Source organism: Cyprinus carpio, chromosome B15, assembly GCF_018340385.1.
Source record: "Cyprinus carpio isolate SPL01 chromosome B15, ASM1834038v1, whole genome shotgun sequence".
Lineage (NCBI taxonomy): Eukaryota > Metazoa > Chordata > Actinopteri > Cypriniformes > Cyprinidae > Cyprinus > Cyprinus carpio.
Window position 1 is genome coordinate 1865862 of NC_056611.1, and position 15215 is coordinate 1881076.

Consider the following 15215-nt stretch of genomic DNA (forward strand, 5'->3'; position numbering starts at 1 on the left):
TGGTCGGCTATGATTAGCTTTTAGCCTCCAGCGGACACCAGCTCGTTTGCCTCACTTCCGGTTTCTCTTGCATCACTTGTGATGCCTCCATCCCCAGATAGCTGGATCGCGCAACACTTTTGTCTGCTAAGTAATCCTAGGCCAAGTAGTAATTCTGTTATTGATTCCGGTATTCCAATGTTGTTCTTTGAGCTCAGAGCCATAAGGTTGTAACTGTAATCAAGGCTTCAGCTCGGTTAGTCTCTCTCACTGTTACTTCGACAAACATTTACACAGAAAGTAGCACCATTAGCAGGAGCCGTAGAAGCCACTGCGTCTATGCATGCTGCCATCTTAGCTCAGCTCTCCAGACAGTGCTCTGTAGACAAGAGTCAATCCTACTAGGTCCACTAACAGTAGCACAAGCAAGTTCATACCTTGGTTGACCATATTCAGCTTCCAACAATAGAGCCTCTTGATGCAGGTCTGCAAACGTTCCTTCTGGGTTTCGATGGGCATATGTTCTTAGGGCTCTCGGAAAAGGTCCATCCTCCAACCCCAGCAGCAACTGCTCCTTCAGCTGTTCTTCAGTGAAGGCCCCTTCTAGATTACGTCACCGCAACCTACAATAAAGCTCTCATAACCACAACACAAACGTCTTGAAGGACTCCTTTTACAACCAAAAAAAAAAAAAGAGATCTGAGGACAGGAAGAGGTATTTCTCCAGCATACAATGTATCCAAGTGCGCAAAAATCTTATTAGATTTATTCCTATCTCCATCAGCCATAACACTTATTTCCCTCTTTGCATTCCCACCCAGGGCACCCATTAGAATTTTAACTTTCTTTACTTCAGGTACTTCTTGAGCTTTTAAGAGTCCCTGTATTTTTTTCTCTCCAATCAGTATACTTTATTCATTGCATTAGATTTTAATATTAATAGTAGTAAAATATGTAAAATACCTTCTTTGTAGCCGACTATGCCACCTAGAGTTTAAACTATATAACTCATATAGTGGATGATCAATTCAGTGAGCACTCATATTGCACCATATCTTTTTAGAGTATGTAGTGTGAAATTCAGCTTATTGGCACTGAGGCAGTGCTGAAGATGTCCCTGGATGTGGCAATGGTTGAGTCAGACCAGAAAGATTGTCCATACAACTGGGACTTTGACCTCTACCTGTCACGAAACGCACACAGACAGGTAGATCCAATTGCAGTAAGTCTTTATTAGGGGCAATCCAAACTCATAAATCCAGCCAGGCAGGGGTCAAAACCAAACATAAACCGTCCAAAACACGAAAACACAAACACTCACGAGGGAACCAGGAAAACACAGGGAGACATTCAAACAAGGACTCCGTGACAATGACAGAACAACCGGGGTCTTTATACACAGAGAAATGACAATGCTAACGGGGAATTGGCTGAGTGCAATGATTAGTAACAACGGACAGCTGAGTGCAATGAGCAGTGATGAAACAGACAAGACTATGGGAAATGCAGTTCAAGGTGGGGTGACGATAAGGGGAAGTGAGACCTCTAGTGGCCACCCAGGGAGACCACAGAACAGACACCGTGACACTACCCCCCCTCTAAGGAGCAGCTTCCAGATGGCTCCTCAGAACAAAAATAACCAAAAAAAAACAAAGAGACCAGGAGGGAGTGGTGGACTGGTGGAGGCAGAACATGGGGAGGGATGGCGGGCCAGGCCCGTGTAGGGAACTGGGACCGGCAGCGATGGCTCCCCTGGTAGCCCAGTTGGCTCGGTCAGATCAGGGGGCCATGGTGTGGCCCGAAAGTTCAGGGGACCACGAGGGACCAGGCAGTTTTCAGGTGGCCACGGTGGACCCGAAAGTTCAGGGGGACCCCGAGGGACCAGGCAGTTCAGGTGGCCACGGTGGATCAGTCCATTCTCGTTGTGCAGACGGCCAGGGAGGAATTCGCCATTTGAGTGGCCCGAACGGAACCTGCCAATCGGGGAGCCAGTAGTAAGGAGCAGGCTGTGGCGATGGCCAGGTCACGGCATTGGGAATGGCATCGGGAACGGCCTCAGACAAGGGCACCGCCTCGGGAACGGCCTTGGACACGGGTATCGCCTCCGGAACCATCTCGGGCCCCGCCTCGGCCTCCGGAACAGCATCGGGGCACCGCCTCGGCAATGGCCTCAGGAACGGCATCGGACAAGGACACCGCCTCGGGAACGACCTCGGCATCGGGCACCGCCTCGGGAACGGTCTCGGGAACGGCCTCAGGAATGGCCTCAGGAAACGGCATTGGACAAGGACACCGCCTCGGGAACGGCCTCGGGCTCGGCCTCGGGCACCGCCTCGGGGGAACGGGGCCTCGGGCTCGGCATCGGGCACCCGCCTCGGAAACGGCCTCGGCATCGGGCACAGCCTCGGCATCGGGCACCGCCCGTCCTCGACCTGCGGAACAGCATCGGTCACTGCCTCGACCTCCGGAACGGCATCGGTCACCGCCTCGGCATCGGGCACAGCCTCGGCATCGGGCACAACATCGGGCACCGCCTCGACCTCCGGAACCGCCTCGGCCTCGTCGGGCATTACATCGGGAACCGTCTCTGGCACCGTCTCTGGAACGGCATCGGGCACCGCCTCGGGCACCGCATCGGCATCGGGCACCCGCCTCGGCATCGGGCACCGCCTCGGCATCGGGCACCGCCTCGGGCACTGCCTCGGCATCGGACATTGCATCGGGAACCGCCTCACGGCCACCGCATCAGGCACCGCCTCGGCATCGAGCACCGCCTCGGCATCGGGCATTGCATCGGGGACCCGCCTCGGGGACCGCCTCGGCATCGGGCACCGCCTCGGCATCGGGCACCCGCCTCGGCATCGGGGGCACCGCCTCAGCATCGGGCACCGCCTCGGCCATTGCATCGGTAACCGCCTCGGCCACCGCATCAGGCACCGCCTCGGCACCGCCTCGGCATCGGGCACCGCCTCGGCATCGGGCATTGCATCGGGAACCACCTCGGCCACCGCATCAGGCACCGCCTCGGCATCGGGCACCGCCTCGGACACACCGCCTCGGCATCGGGCACCGCCTCGGCAACGGGCCCCGCCTCGGCAACGGGCCCCGCCTCGGCATCGGACATTGCATCGGGAACCGCCTCGGCCACCGCATCAGGCACCGCCTCGGGCACCGCCTCGGCATCGGGCCCCGCCTCGGCCTCGGATACAGCCTCGGGCACCGCCTCGGCATCGGGCACAGCCTCGGGCACCGCCTCGGCATCCAGAACCAACCTCGAGCCCCGCCTCGGGAACCCTCGGGCACGTCCACCTGGACGGCAGCGGCCCGCTCGGGAACGCCCTCCTGGACGGCAGCGGCCCACTCGGGAACTTCCCCCTGGACGGTAGCGGCCCGCTCGGGAACGTCCCCCTGGACGGCAGCGGTCCGCTCGGGAACGTCCTCCTGGACGGGAGCGGCCCGCTCGGAAACGTCCTCCTGGACGGCAGCGGCCTGCTCGGGAACGTTCTCCAGGCTTCGAGGAACGGCTGACGCCTGTCTCCTCCTCCTGCGGCCTCTATGATGGCGTGCCGGTGGCTCCTTGACGGAAAACTCAGGCGTTGAGTCAACCATCTTGTGCTGTGGTGCTGGGCCGGCGGCCATCCCGTGCTGTGGTGCTGGGCACGCTGAGCTGGCAGCCATCCTGTGCAATGGCGCTGGGCTGGCGGCCATCTTGTGCTGTGGCGCTGGGTTGGCGGCCATCTTGTGCTGTGGTGCTGGGCACGCTGAGCTGGCGGCCATCTTGTGCTGTGGCGCTGGGTTGGCAACCCTCCTGGACTGTGGTGCTGGCTCAGCAGCCGTGATGTGACTACTCCTGGGAAACTCTGGGATCTGGCACATCCTGGAAAAGTAAACTAAAACAAATGTCTCCGCGGCCATCTTGGGCGGTGGCGCTGGGCTGGCGGCCATCTGGCCTCGTGGCGTGGGGCTGACGACCGCCTTGTGCTGTGGCGCTGATCCATCCCACACAAGCCCCGGGTCGAAGGGCCCCGTGGTTGAGAGCGATGTTTGAACTTCCTCTCGCGCCTTCACTCCTCTGCGACCTCCCCGGGTCCCACGAAAAAACGACCAGGCGGTTTCCCTCAAACCCACTCCTTCTCCTCTCCCCGCTCGATGGCCGGGGGAGAAACCTCAAAAACCACTACTGCTGGATCTAGGATTGACGGAGTCCTTCTGTCACGAAACGCACACAGACAGGTAGATCCAATTGCAGTAAGTCTTTATTAGGGGCAATCCAAACTCATAAATCCAGCCAGGCCAGGCAGGGGTCAAAACCAAACATAAACCGTCCAAAACACGAAACACATACACTCACGAGGGAACCAGGGAAAACACAGGGTGACATTCAACAAGTACGCCGTGACAATGAACAGAACAACCGGGGTATTTATACACAGAGAAATGACAATGCTAACGGGGAATTGGCTGAGTGCAATGATTAGTAACAACGGACAGCTGAGTGCAATGAGCAGTGATGAAACAGACAAGACTATGGGAAATGCAGTTCTAAGGTGGGGTGACGATAAGGGGAAGTGAGACCTCTAGTGGCCACCCAGGGAGACACAGAACAGACACCGTGACACTACCTGTCTTCTCATAAGTGGGAGGGTAAAGAAGTAAATGGCGTTTATGGAGAAGAAAAGAAGGATCTTATTATTGCTAGGAATACATAGGATTTGAATCAGTAAACTAATTAGGCAATAATAACATACTTAAGTTGGCTTGAAAAAGCCAACTTTCTGAAATCCGATTCAAATTTCTTTTTCTTCTGAGACCAAATTTTAAAATGTATCTCCTGCTAGACTCTTAAAGTTACAACCACCAAACTTGGGTCAGACCTTCAGACTGGTCTGACTTTGGTTCCTATATCTTTTCTAACTGATCCGGCTTACGGTTTTCGTAAACCAGACTATCAAAACAACCTAAAATCCCATAGACTTTCATTGAGGGGGTGAAAACTTTTATACAATAAGACTTAAGGTGTATGTAAGCTGTCTACTGCTATAGCAAAGCTTAACAACTCCCTACAGAAAAAAAAAAAAACGGAAAAAAAAAAAAGCTAAAACCAGCCGTAGCTGATTGACTTTTTTGGCTGGTCTCCCAAGCTGGTTTTAAAGTGGGTTGGCAAGGCTGGTCTTAGCTGTTTTTTTTTTTTTGTTTGTTTTTTTCTGATTTTAGCTGGATTGGCATAGAAACATGCTAAAAACATGCGAGCAACTTGCTAATCATGCTAGAAACATGCAAGTAACATGCTAATCATGCTAGAAACATGCTAGTAATGTTAATCATGCTAGAAACATGCAACCAAATTGTTAAACATGCTAGAAACATGTTAGCATCATGCTAGTAACATGCTATTCATGCTAGAATCATGCTAGCAGACATGATAGTAACCTGCTAATCATGTTAACAAGCTAGTAACTTGTTAATCATGCTAGAAACATGCCAACAAAATGCTAGTAACTTGCTAATCATGCTGATAACATGCTAGTAACTTATTAGTCATGTTAGAAACATGCTAACGACATGCTAGTTACTTGTTAATCATGCAGACAACATGCTAATCATGTTAGAAACATGCTTACGACATGCTAGTAACGTGTTAATCAAGTTATCGACATACTAGTAACTTACTAGTCATGTTAGCAAACACGCCAGTCACTAGCTAATCATGTTAACAACATGCTAGTCACTTGTTAGTCATGCTAGCAACATGCTAGTCACTTTGCTAATTATGCTAGCGACATACTAGTTACTTGCTTATCATCACGGTGAGGTCAAGCCATCTCTTAGGGGAAGTTGTGGCCTAGTGGTTAGAGAGTTTGACTCCTAACCCTAAGGTTGAGGGTTCCAGTCTCAGGCCGGCAATACCATGACTGAGGTGCCCTTGAGCAAGGCACCGAACCCCCAACTGCTCCCCGGGAGCCTCAGCATAAAATGGCTGCCCACTGCTCCGGGTGTGTGTTCACGGTGTGTGTGTGTTCACTGCTCTGAGTGTGCACTTCACTTATAATAGCAACATACTAGTAACATGCTAATCATGCTAGAATCATGCTAGTAACATGCTAATCATGTTGGAATAATGCTAGTAACGTGCTAATCATGTTAACAACATGTTAATAACATGATAATTATGTTAGAGACATGCTAGTAACATGCTTATCATGCTAGAATCATGCTAACACCATAGCAGTAACATGGTAATCATGTTAACAACATGCTAGTAACATGCTAATCATGTTTGAACATGCTAGTAACATGCTAATCATGCTAGAATCATGCTAGTAACATGCTAATCATGCTAGAATCATGCTAACAACATGCTAGTAACTTGCTAATCATGTTAACAACATGCTAATAACATGATAATCATGTTAGAAACATGCTAGTAACTTGCTAATAATGTTAACATCATCCTAGTAACATGCTAATCATGCTAGAATCATGTTAGTAACATGCTAATCATGTTAGAAAAATGCTAACAACATGTCAGTAACTTGCTAATCATGTTAACTACATGCTAATAACATGATAATCATGTTAGAAACATGCTAGTAACTTACTAATCATGTTAGAAACATCATGCTAGTAACATGTTAATAATCCTAGAAACATGCTAGCAACTTTCTACTCATGCTAACACCATGCTAGTAACATGTTAATCATGTTAACAACATGTTAATCATGTTAACAAAATGTTAGTAACATGCTAATCATGCTAGAATCATGCTAACACCGTGGTAGTAACATGCTAATCATGTTAACAACATTCTAATAACATGCTAATCATGTTAGAAACATGCTAGTAACTTGTTAATTATGCTAACAAAATGTTAACATCATGCTAGTAACATGCTAATCATGGTAGAATCATGCTAGCAACATGTTAATAACTTGCTAATTATGCTAACAACATGCTAGTAACACGTTAATCATGCTAGAAACAAGCTAACTCTGCTATCAACATGCTAGTAGCATGCTAAAAATATGTTTGCAACATGCTAATTATGATAGAAACAGCCTAGCAACCACCTCAGGTACCCTAGCAATGTGTTTTATATCTTGAAAAAAAAGGCTTGAAAAAACCAACTTACTGAAATCTGACTTAAACTTCTTCTTCTTCTTCTGAGACCAAATTTTTATATTTTCTCCTAGACTTTTAAAGCTACAACAACCAAACTTGGGTCAGACCTTCAGACTGGTCTGACTCGGGTTGCTATATCTTTTCTAACTATAGGACAGGAAGAGCTAAATAAACTTATCACTGCATCTAAACCAACAACCTGTTTATTAGATCCTGTACCCACTAAATTACTGAAAGAGTTGTTACCTGTAGCAGAAAAACCGCTTCTCAATATTATTAACTCGTCGTTATCTTTAGGTCACGTCCCAAAACCATTCAAGCTGGCGGTTATTAAGCCTCTTATTAAGAAACCACAACTAGATCCTAGTGAACTGGCAAATTACAGACCCATTTCAAATCTTCCATTTATGTCTAAAATTTTAGAAAAAGTTGTGTCTGCTCAATTGTGCTCCTACCTGCAAAAAAAAATGATCTCTATGAAGAATTTCAGTCGGGTTTCAGGCCCCATCATAGCACAGAAACTGCACTTGTTAAAATTACAAATGACTTGCTTCTTGCATCAGACCAAGGCTGCATCTCATTGCTAGTTTTTACTTGATCTTAGTGCTGCGTTTGACACCATAGATCACGACATACTCATAGATAGATTACAAAACTATACAGGTATCCAAGGGTATGCTTTAAGATGGTTTAGATCCTACCTGTCCGATCGCTACCACTTTGTTTATCTAAATGGGGAGTCATCTCATTTATCACCAGTAAAATATGTAGTGCCACAAGGATCTGTCCTAGGTCCTCTGCTATTTTCAATATACATGTTGCCCCTTGGTAATATCATTAGAAAATACGGGATTAGTTTCCACTGTTATGCTGATGATACTCAACTATATATCTCAACAAGACCAGGTGAAACTTCTAAATTATCTAAGCTAACAGAGTGTGTTAAAAATGTAAAAGATTGGATGACCAATAATTTTCTCCTATTAAATTCAGATAAGACAGAGATATTACTTATTGGACCAGAAAACATTACACAGAATCTCGTAGATTACAATTTGCAACTAGACGGATGTACTGTTACTTCCTCTACTGTAAAAAATCTGGGTGTTATATTAGACAGTAACTTGTCTTTTGAAAATCTTATTTCCCATGTTACAAAAACAGTTTTCTTCCATCTTAGAAACATTGCCAAGCTACGAAACATGTTACCTGTTCCTGATGCAGAAAAGCTAGTTCATGCATTCATGACCTCTAGACTGGACTATTGTAATGCACTGCTAGGTGGTTGTCCTGCATCCTCAATAAACAAGCTACAGGTAGTCCAAAATGCAGCGGCTAGAGTCCTTACCAGGTCAAGAAAATTATGATCATATTACCCCAATACTACAGTCTCTGCACTGGCTACCTATTAAGTTCCGTATCAGTTACAAAATATTATTACTTACTTATAAGGCCCTTAATGGCTTAGCTCCTGCGTACCTAACTAGTCTTCTACCACGCTACAACCCATCACGCTCCCTAAGGTCACAAAACGCTGGACTTTTGATAGTACCTAGGATAGCAAAGTCCGCTAAAAGAGGTAGAGTTTTTTCGCATTTGGCTCCCAAACTCTGGAATAGTCTTCCTGATAATGTTCGGGTTCAGACACACTCTCTCTGTTTAAATCTAGATTAAAAACACACCTCTTTGGCCAAGCATTCAAATAATGCATCTCATAATTTTGGACTGCAGTTATATCTGATCAAATGTGCATTATTATTCTTTAGCTTGGGTTAAACGAATTAATTTTACTTGGCTGGAACAGCAGCTACGCTAATTATGTCTCTATTTGTTTCTCTGCTTTGCCACGGGATTTACATCCCGTGGTAACTAGGATTTACACAAGCTCCAGTCTGGATCCAGAACACCTGAGAAGAGATGATGCCAGCCCCTCAGAGGACCTCAGATGATGCTAACCCAGAGACAACATACAGAACTACCACATTTTGCTATAAGTTTGATTGCATAATTGCTGTTAATAGTGTTAATCGTCTGTTTTACGTCTTTTTATTGATTTTTCTGAACATTTCTGCTATATGCACATGAACTGACAATCACCACTGATAAGCTACTACTAAATATTGTAGAAACTTAATTTTCTGTAAAGTTGCTTTGTAATGATTTGTATCGTAAAAAGCGCTATACAAATAAACTTGAATTGAATTGAATTGAATATTAACGGGCTAATCATGCAAGCATCATGCTATTAACATGATAAGCATGCTAGTAACATGCTAATCATGCTATAAACATGTTAACCAAATGCTAGTAACTTGTTAATCATGCTAGAATCATGCTATAAACATGCCAGTGACTTGCTGATCATACTCAATACATGCTTGCAATTTGTTAAACATGATAGAAACATGTTAGCATAATGCTAGTAACATAGTAACATGCTATTCATGCTAACAATTACTAAACATGCTAGAAACATGCTAACACCATGCTAGAAACATACTAACAAAATGTTAGTAACTTGTTAACCATGCTAACAACATGCTAATAACATGCTAATCATGCTAGAAACATGTTAACAACTAACATTCTAAACATACTAGAAAAAAGGTAACACCATGCTAGTAACATGTTAATAATGCTAAAAACATGCTAGCAATTTAGTAAACCAGTTAACAAAATTCTAGAAATTTACTAAACATGTTAGAAGCATGCAGCATCGTGCTATTAACATTCTAATCATGCTATAATCATGATAAAATAACATGCCATAAACTTGTTAATCATGCTAACAACATGCTAGCAACAAGCGAATCATGTTAGAATCATGGTATTATTTTTTAATGTTAACAACATGTTAATAACTTACTAATTATGATAACAACATGCTAGTAACATGCTAATCATGCTAGAAACATACTAGTAACTTGTTAATTATGCTAGTAATATGATAGCCATGTTAGAAACATGCTAGAAACATGCAAATCATGCTAGAAACGTGCTAGTAACATGCTAATTGTGTTAGCAACATGCTACCAACATACTAGTACCATGCTAATCATGCTAAAAAAATTTTAACAACATGCTAGTCATACTAGAAACAGCTTAACAACCACCCCATGTACCCTAGGAATATATATTATACTTATCTGTATTTCTGATAGACTGTATTGCCTTGAAAACTTTCAAACTGTAATCTTTAAAACTATTTTAAAACTTTCAAACTACTTCAAACCGAAAACTTTCAGACTGCAAGCTTTTTAAAAAAATGCAAACTTTCTAGCTAGGCTTTTTCAAGCTAACTTAAAGTTTGTCTACAATTGTTTTAATTTAGTTATAACATGATTAATCATTGGGAAAATTAACTATTTAACTTGCATATGTTTTAATTTAACAACGTTTTAATCTAGTTATAACTTAAACATGATTAATCATTGGGAAAAGGAACTACTTAACTTGCATATGTCTTAATTTAACAACAAGACACAACATCAAGGAAATACTGATCACAATAAGAATGTCCACATGATTTCAAACACAAATCATTTAACATCATAACCATAATATTAGGAGGTGTGCATACATCACACACTGCTAAATTAAACCCAGATCAATGTCACCACCTGCTGATGAAGGCTGGTTAAGACATGACCTTTGCCATCTAAAAGACAAATACAACTGAGAAAAAAAAATATTTCAGCCTTGTCTGCAAATCTACCCAAGAGTACCATATCCCCCAGATACTTTAAATATTATGTTGAAACTTCATTTCAAATAAAATGTCTTTCCAAAAGTTCACAGACCTCATTAGTTGTGTTTACCCGTCACACTGCACATTTTCAATCAACACAAGTTTTTGTGTTACAGATTTTTCAGGCTTAAAAGTATGCATTTTGTTAGTGTGTAAAAAAATATGTTTTTTGTTGCAAATTGTTTACACTGAGTCACACAACCCGTTTTAAGGATTCTAGGAATCTGTGCTGTTTATGCAAATCAAGCACAGCAGAGAGGTCTCCACAGACATGTTTTATACTATAAAAAATAGCATGTACTAGCGACTCTTGGTTCTTCTAAACCACAGCACATGTAGAGCTAATTCTCTGCACATCTGCACATTATTTGAAGATGAAGTGATGATAATTTCAGATCATATCACAGAAGGTATTTCTGGTAATGCAGTCACATGTATATTGTTTAACTGATTGAATAATTCATACAGTACTTTATATTCACATGATGTATTATTTAAAACATTGTGGTTATCTAAAGTGTGTATTTGTAAGATACATAAAGATCACATTAACTTTTTCTGGTCTCATCCTCAGGTCAATCCATTCTTTGCTTAATGGAAAATGGAAAATGGAACATATTTTTACTTGATGTTGTTTGAAAATATGGGGTACATAAGATATACTTTCTTCTGTTTGGGGTTTATTCTATATTGTGCTATTGTATTCTTTAATGCCCTTATTATTCTTGCAATTTTTCTGGAAAGGACATTGCACCAGCCCATGTACATTCTGATTTCATGTTTATCCGTCAACTCTGTGTTTGGAACAGCTGCTTTTTTCCCAAGGTTACTGACAGACTTGCTGTCTGATACACACTCAGTCTCCCGTGCAGCATGTATCTTACAGGCTATTGTCATTTATTCATATGCATCAAATGAAAACACAATTTTAATGTTAATGGCATTTGACCGGTATGTAGCAATCAGTAAACCATTACAATACAACAACATAATGACCCCCAGGATTTTATCTGTTTTAATATCTATAAGCTGGATTTATTCGATACTTTGTGTTGGAATTGCTGGTATATTAAATGCCAGACTCACAATGTGTGGTAACAAACTGTGGAAGGTTTACTGTCACAACTGGGAAATTATCAAGCTTTCTTGTTCAAACACTATTGTTAACAATGTTTTTGGCTTTTTCATATTGACCACAACTGTTATCATGCCTTTAAGTTTTATATTATACTCTTATGTTAAAATTCTTATCATTTGTAGAAAAACCTCACTAGATTTCAGGAGAAAAGCATATCAAACTTGTATTCCACACATAGTGATCCTCTTAAATTTCTCAGTAGCTCTTTTTTGTGAGATCACTTTGAGTCGGGTTGCAACATTGGAACTCCCTATAGGGCTGTCAATCATTCTTTCATTAGAGTTTCTCATTGTACCACCCATCCTGGACCCTCTTGTTTATGGTTTGAATTTTCCTGAAATTCGCAAAAAAATTATATGGATTATAAAAGCTGGCAAATAGCTATAACAGATGCTGCACCGAATGTTAACAAAGTTCAATGATTGTATGATTGTATGGTATAAATTATGTAATCATGATGAACATTACATTTTATGAACCTGTGAATTTAAAACTTTGTGTTTTACTGTAAATCTTTGCCACAATTATATATTTACTATACATTTTATTTCTAATTTAGCCTGTTACTGGATTCATAACATGGTTCAGACCCTTGGTCACCTCTCACATACCAAATATATCAGATACCAGACATTGCCTGTAAAATTAATACATGCAATATTAGTGGTGTCATATGAATACTCTTGATTAATCGCATCCAAAATAATAATAAAGGTTTTTGTTTACATACTAAATGAGTGTGTACTGTGTATATTTATAATGTATATATAAATACAAGCACATGCATATATATATAAGAAAAATATTTATATATTATATATTGATTATATATTAAATATATTTATATACAATATAAAATACAATAATATAAATATATAAATGTATATACATATAAATATTTTCAAAATATATACTGTATGTGTGTGTGTGTGTGTGTGTGTGTGTGTGTGTGTGTGTATTTATACACTGAACAAAATTATAAACGCATCACTTTTGTTTTTGCTCCCATTTTTCATGAGCTGAACTCAAAGATCTAAGACTTTTCTATGTACACAAAAGGCCTATTTCTCTCAAATATTGTTCACAAATCTGTCTAAATCTGTGTTAGTGAGCACTTCTCCTTTGTCGAGATAATCCATCCACCTCACAGGTGTGACATATCAAGACGCTGATTAGTCAGCATGATTATTGCACAAGTGAGCCTTAAGCTGGCCACAATAAAAGGCCACTCTAAAATGTGCAGTTTTCAATAGATAAGCAGGTATCCATATTAATTTCAGTATTCGTAGCAGAGGGTGATCCTCTCAAAATGGCGGCGGTGCCCCAGCTTGCAATGCGGCGTAAGCTTCACATTCTCTATATGAAATGATGATAGTTTTTCTCAAAAGAAACTCTCAAAAGAATGCTTATGAAGTGACTCTCAGAGCAGTTCTAGAGTATATGTTTATGTGTTTATGTACTCGTATGTTGAGGCGGCAGAGGCTGAAAATGCTGCAAGCATTTTGTGCGCTTCAGTATGTGTAAACAAAACTGCATGTCTGTGCCATCCATTCACACAAAAACATATATACTGTAATATGCAGGATTCATTTTTTTAAATAGTATTTTTACAGCATAATATTCGCAGACACTATTCCATATCACATTTTGATATGGGTACTTGCGTATATGCGTACTTTCCTACTTTTGATATTTTCATCCAAAATTTCACTTTCTGCGTTTACACTAAATTCCACTTTTATGACTGGATTCCACTCACTTTTCAGCACCGCAGAAAGCATAGTGCCCTGCACACAGCCAGTTTGTAATGGGCTGTCTGAAAAGTCAGTGTAATGGGCTGTCTGAAAACTGACAGCTTTTTATTATGCTCAAAAGAGTATTTTTTATTTTTATTTTATTTTTTTATGTTTTATGTAAGAAATAATTGTTGTCTGCTTGGCATCATGGCCACATTTCTACCTCGGGAACCTTAAGCAACAGCTGCTAATGAAACAGCAATGGTGTTCTGGTTTTCTAATGCACTGGTTCTCAGTTCCAGTCCTGGGGACCCACTGCTCTGCACATTTTGTATGTCTCCCTTATTTAAAACACCAGATTCAGATCATCAGCTTGTTAGGAGAGATCCATGAACTGAACTGAGTGTGTCAGTTCAGTGTGTCACAGAAACATGTTGTCAGCGCTACTCTGGCGATATCAGCAAAACTGTTTAGCAACTTAAAAGCTAAATGACGGGTTGGAAAGGTTACTATTAAACCGCTAGTCTGCAGTGTCTACTGACATGTTGCTTCTGTGACCCGCAGTACCACAGCAAAAGCTGAAGAAGAAACAGCTTGTCGGGGAAGCATCAGCCGTGATGCAGCAAATAAATAAGAAAAAACAGATCGTTTATTTAAAACTACAAATAGAGATGACAATGGAACAAGAGAAGCTCTTCACAATGACTTGTACCATGGCAGAACAACATTGTTTTGTCGCAAATAACAAAGTGATGTATATGCTGTTTTATATAACTGATAAGACACGTTTGCACTGATAAGACACTTCAAAGACACTTCTTTGCTTTGTTTTATGTTAAATAAAAACGTGTAAAATATATTCAAGTGCAAAAAACTCAGACACATACAGAGGGAGGGGTACTGGCAGACCAATCAAAGCACTTGTGGTTCGCGTAGAATTGATGTGCTGTAACATTTTTGGAGAGGTGCATGTCAGGCTAAAGTGGCTTAAGGTGCATTATCGCCACCTGCTGTGTTGGAGTGTGGACCAAAGTATGCCCATTTCATAAGAAAATGAAAAAAACAACATTCTCTTTATCAATCCTGTTCTTTTGAGATAGTAAAATAAGCTCTCAATTCCATTCGTGATTATACTTTGAAGCTTGATTTCTCCCACCTTTCCATGTGATGTTATATTTGATCATTAGTTTGAGTTATCAATCGGTTAAATGAAGTTTGAGTGCTGTTAATGGGTGAATAGTATATTGCGTGAAATGGCGGCCTGGTGTGTGCGTCATGAGCATAGACTGTATAAAAACATTGTCGTAGTGTCCGTGACATCACCCGTAGGCTTCCGAAGAGCGTTTTTGAAGCTCAAAGTGGGCAGAGGCGGCCGTCACCATCTTGGCAGCGCGTCACTCCCAGATAATCGAAAAATGGGCAAAGAGGTGGGAGCTGGTTGCTGAAACGGCAGTGTCAGCAGCGGCAATCTACCTGTCACTTAAGTGGCCACGC

General features: G+C 42.1%; 1 protein-coding gene across 1 annotated transcript; it reads left to right on the forward strand.

The window, feature by feature from the left end:
* Positions 1–11448: 11448 nt before the first annotated feature.
* LOC109076114 (putative gustatory receptor clone PTE03) lies at positions 11449–12678 on the forward strand. The gene has a single exon (XM_042740254.1). It carries the CDS (start codon positions 11449–11451, stop codon positions 12364–12366), a length of 918 nt encoding a protein of 305 aa, XP_042596188.1. The 3' UTR covers positions 12367–12678.
* Positions 12679–15215: the final 2537 nt, after the last annotated feature.

Coding starts and splice junctions, on each gene's coding strand:
- LOC109076114 (XM_042740254.1), top strand. CDS start 11,449: ATGGAAAATGGAACATATTTTTACTTGATGTTGTTTGAAAATATGGGG.